Source organism: Diaphorina citri, unplaced genomic scaffold (genome assembly GCF_000475195.1).
Source record: "Diaphorina citri unplaced genomic scaffold, Diaci psyllid genome assembly version 1.1 scaffold1790, whole genome shotgun sequence".
In the NCBI taxonomy this organism is placed as follows: domain Eukaryota; kingdom Metazoa; phylum Arthropoda; class Insecta; order Hemiptera; family Psyllidae; genus Diaphorina; species Diaphorina citri.
In genome coordinates, this window is record NW_007379216.1 from 1 (window position 1) to 3998 (window position 3998).

Genomic DNA, 3998 nt, shown 5'->3' on the forward strand with positions numbered 1-3998 from the left:
TGCCGTGACGTCAGATTTCACGATTTACCGGTATTTTTTAAATGGATTTATCTCGGGATTTAGAATTTAGAAGTCGTAAAAGAAAAAGAAGAATTCCCTAATAGTTCCTCATTTTTTCTGCAGTTCTGCTCTTTGACTAAACTCACCTGAGTCAGCGCAACTGCTCTATCCGAGGGTAATCCCATATTAATATGACCAATCTGGCAACACTGATTAAGGTTAAGGATTTTCCTAGAGTTCAAAGTTCAAAGTTCAATGTTGATTGTTGATTATGTATGTTGAATGTTCAAACAGATTCCAGATTCAAACTTCAAAGTTTTGTACTTTTGTAGGATTAGGATAGGATTGTTGTGCAGAACGTAGAAGTGTAGGGTGTTTGGTGTTTTGTCTTGGTAAATTTATTATTTATCTAATATTTATCTCTTTTACTCTTACTAATAAGATTACATTAGATAGTTCCAAAAGCAAGTAAGTTTCTGCTGACCATTTGGATATAAGTACAAACTGTGTGTGTTTTTTCCAGTGAACTCTACCATAAACAAATGGTAGAGTTCACTGGTTTTTTCATCAATCCTGTTGTTGTTGTTGTAGCATTATCTCTTTTACTCTTATGAATAACCCCCGTATGTATGAAATCTAAAGATAAACTTAAGTTTAACTTAAGACGAACAATGTTGCCAATTTCATGTCATTTCTTGAGATAACTGGCTAGATTTCATGAAATTTGGCAAGATTTTCATTTCAAGTTAAACTTAAGTTTATCTTAAGATTTCATACATACGGGGGTAAGATTACATTAGATACTTTAGATTTAGATAGTTCCAAAAGCAAGTAAGTTTCTGCTGACCATTTGGATATAAGTACAAACTGTGTGTGTGTTTTTTCCAGTGAACTCTACCATAAACAAATGGTAGAGTTCACTGGTTTTTTCATCAATGTTGTTGTTGTTGTAGTAGCAGCGATAGCAGAATTAAGAAAAGATGTCTTTTTGTATCTGCTATACACTGGGGTGATGGCTCTAGCCATGTCAGATTGGCTGGCTTGTCCTGAACCACAGTCAACCATTGTGAGGATCAACCATAGTAGTGGGGGACAAGGCTAGTGTTATTGTTATTACTCATGGTCAACAGAACTACCAGTTGTAGCAGCGATAACAGAATTAAGAAAAGATGTCTTTTTGTATCTGCTATACACCGGGGTGATGGCTCTAGCCATGTCAGATTGGCTGGCTTGTCCTGAACCGCAGTCAACCATTGTGAGGATCAACCATAGTAGTGGGGGACAAGGCTAGTGTTATTGTTATTACTCATGGTCAACAGAACTACCAGTTGGCGGCTCTCATCATGAGCTTATCTATCTTATCCTTAACATATTTCCACCTAAGCATCAACCTAAGTTCATTACAGCAGTGTTTCTTAATTGGTGTTCCACGGAACCTAGGGGTTCCGTGAGCTGACGGCAAGGGTTCCGCAAGATATTTTGGAAAAATCATACACTAGATAAAATGCAGTTTCAAAACGACCATCTTAGACTAGGTTGTGATTTCCGGAGATTTGACTCTCTCTCTCTCCCTCCCTCTCTCTCTCTTTCTCTCTCAAACTTCACCTCAAACACCTGTAGTGGGGCAACCTCTTTGTCAGCCATTACTATTCATAATCTTTTTTTAAAATATATTTAACTTTTTCCATCTTTTGTAATGTGAAAACTTTTGTTTGTATTTATTATTGATGTCAATAAATGAGGCCTTTTTAAACTGTTGGCATTATGGGGCTTTTTAGTCTTAGCCAACAGTATAAGTGAGGAACATTAAATAAAATAAATAAATAAGATTTTCACGTGAAAAGGAATTGATAAAATGAACCAAGTGCGGATTTTTCCTTCTTTTTTTTATTACAAACTCCTAGATCCCGAAATTTGATTTGAAAAATGCTGATGAACTTTCAGATCTTCACCTTACCACCTTCAAACATCAAGCAGTTTATTGGAAACTAATAATGATAAAACCAAAAAACATCAGAAAAGTTATTTTTCCACGTACCAAGAAATTAAGCAATACGAGCTAAATGTTTGGAATCAATACAATATAAAAAGACAGATTTTAAAGAAAATAATTTATTGGAAATGAATAGTAAAAGTAGTCGGTCTTGTCTAGTTCCAACTTGAATAAAACCGAAGAACATCAGAAAAGTTATTTTTCCACGTACCAAGAAATAAAGCAATACGAGCTAAATGTTTGGAAACAATACAATATAAAAAGACAGATTTTAAAGAAAATAATTTATTGGAAATGAATAGTAGAAATAGTCGGTCTTGTCTAGTTCCAACTTGCTACAGTACAATGACGAGGACCCCAGGAAAGTTATTTTTCCACGTACCAAAAAATAAGGAAGTGAAAGCTAAATTTTTGGAAGCAATAAAATATAAAAAGACCGAGATTTTAAACAACAATAATGCGTATTACATTTGTGAGGATCACTTTGAGGTGGGTTTAAATTTGAAAACGCTATTTTTATACAGGGTGTAAAAAAAAAAAAGTTGCCACCCCTGAAAACTCAAGAACCGTTTGGAATTTGGAAAAATCCTAAAACACGTATTTTTTTCATTTTCAAGAACAAACTATTTTAAGGAGATCTCAATATTCAATATTTCGGCACTCTCGGGTGGCCCCAGGAGGGTCAACTTCAAAATTTTGAATGGGAACCCCCTACTTGTAATAAAGGACCCCAGGAAAGTTATTTTTCCATGTACCAAGAAACAAGGAAGTGAAAGCTAAATTTTTGGAAGCAATAAAATATAAAAAGACTGAGATTTTAAACAACAATAATGCGTATTACATTTGTGAGGATCACTTTGAGGTGGGTTTAAATTTAACACTATTTTTATACAGGGTGTAAAAAAAAGTTGCCACCCCTGAAAACTCAAGAACCGTTAGGAATTTGGAAAAATCCTAAAACACATATTTTTTCATTTTCAAGAACAAACTATTTTAAGGGGATCTCAATATTCAATATTTCGGCACTCTCGGGTGGCCCCAGGAGGGTCAACTTCAAAATTTTGAATGGGGACCCCCTACTTGTGATACATCACATCAAAGGTCTTGAAAAACGTAGTACTTTGGTACAAGTTTGACCTCAATCCAACAACCAACACCAGAGTTATGGTCTATTCAATTTTTAATTTTTCCATGTTCTCTCTCCAATAGGGGAAGCACCAAGAATGCGAAATTCATAATATCCTACTGGGATAGGACTTTAAAGTCCCTTTACTAGGGCGTTTTTCGACAACCTCTCAATCAGTCCTGGGTAGGGTGAGGGTGATTGATTTTGGGTTGACATTTGGTTTTGGCTATAAATTTTACGAATGAACGCCCTTCTCACCTAACCTTTTGCTATTCCTTTAGCAAGGGAAATTTCATGCTGGTCTCCTCCCTGTTTAAAGTTAAAGTCTGCGAGTATTTACCCAAATAGCTTTATTTTCCATTTCACTTGTTTCATTCCAGGATATCGACGACATTTCTCTGAAGATGTTCAACCGTGCCAAGCTGTACTACGGGCTGGTTCCGGATTTGGGTCAGAATGGAAATCTAGCTGACGATGATAATCTGAAAGCTGTCTGGCGTATGTTGAGCTACTGTCGAAAGCTGGTGGACGATCAAGTGATTCCTAACATTGCGGATTTGAAACACCCTGGGATTCGAACTGTATTTGGTACGTAACACCCCGTTCCCACTTGTCGATGTCGTTCGGAATAAAAATCGTGTCGTGTGTAGTGGGAACACTCTCATTTAAATTACATTGCCTACAGGACCTTTTGTATCGAAAAAAAAATCGTGTAAAACTCACGACAAGTTGAAACTAGACCCCGTTTTTTAATTTTTTAATTTATTTAATGTGGCAGAATTCTCCTAAAGGTGTTCTTCCACGCAATCACAGGCTTTGTCGAGGACATAGTTGCCTAGCAGAGAGTAGCGCGTCTGCCTTATTATCATTATTATTATT

The 3998-nt window shown here is 36.0% G+C and overlaps 2 protein-coding genes across 2 annotated transcripts in view; both read left to right on the top strand.

The window, feature by feature from the left end:
* Window positions 1-270: 270 nt before the first annotated feature.
* Window positions 271-3998, top strand: part of LOC103517269 — a 17327-nt gene continuing 13599 nt past the window's right edge. Inside the window, exons 1-2 of the mRNA XM_026829421.1 lie at window positions 271-392; window positions 1905-2112. The gene's annotated coding sequence lies outside the window, so the exon portion shown is untranslated. The remainder of the gene's footprint in view (window positions 393-1904; window positions 2113-3998) is intronic.
* LOC103517268 (GATOR complex protein MIOS-B-like) overlaps window positions 3500-3998 on the top strand; it is a gene marked incomplete at its 5' end in the record, with an annotated part of 7319 nt that continues 6820 nt past the window's right edge. The window contains one exon of the mRNA XM_017447392.2: window positions 3500-3707. Coding sequence (XP_017302881.1) covers window positions 3500-3707 — 208 coding nt within the window. The remainder of the gene's footprint in view (window positions 3708-3998) is intronic.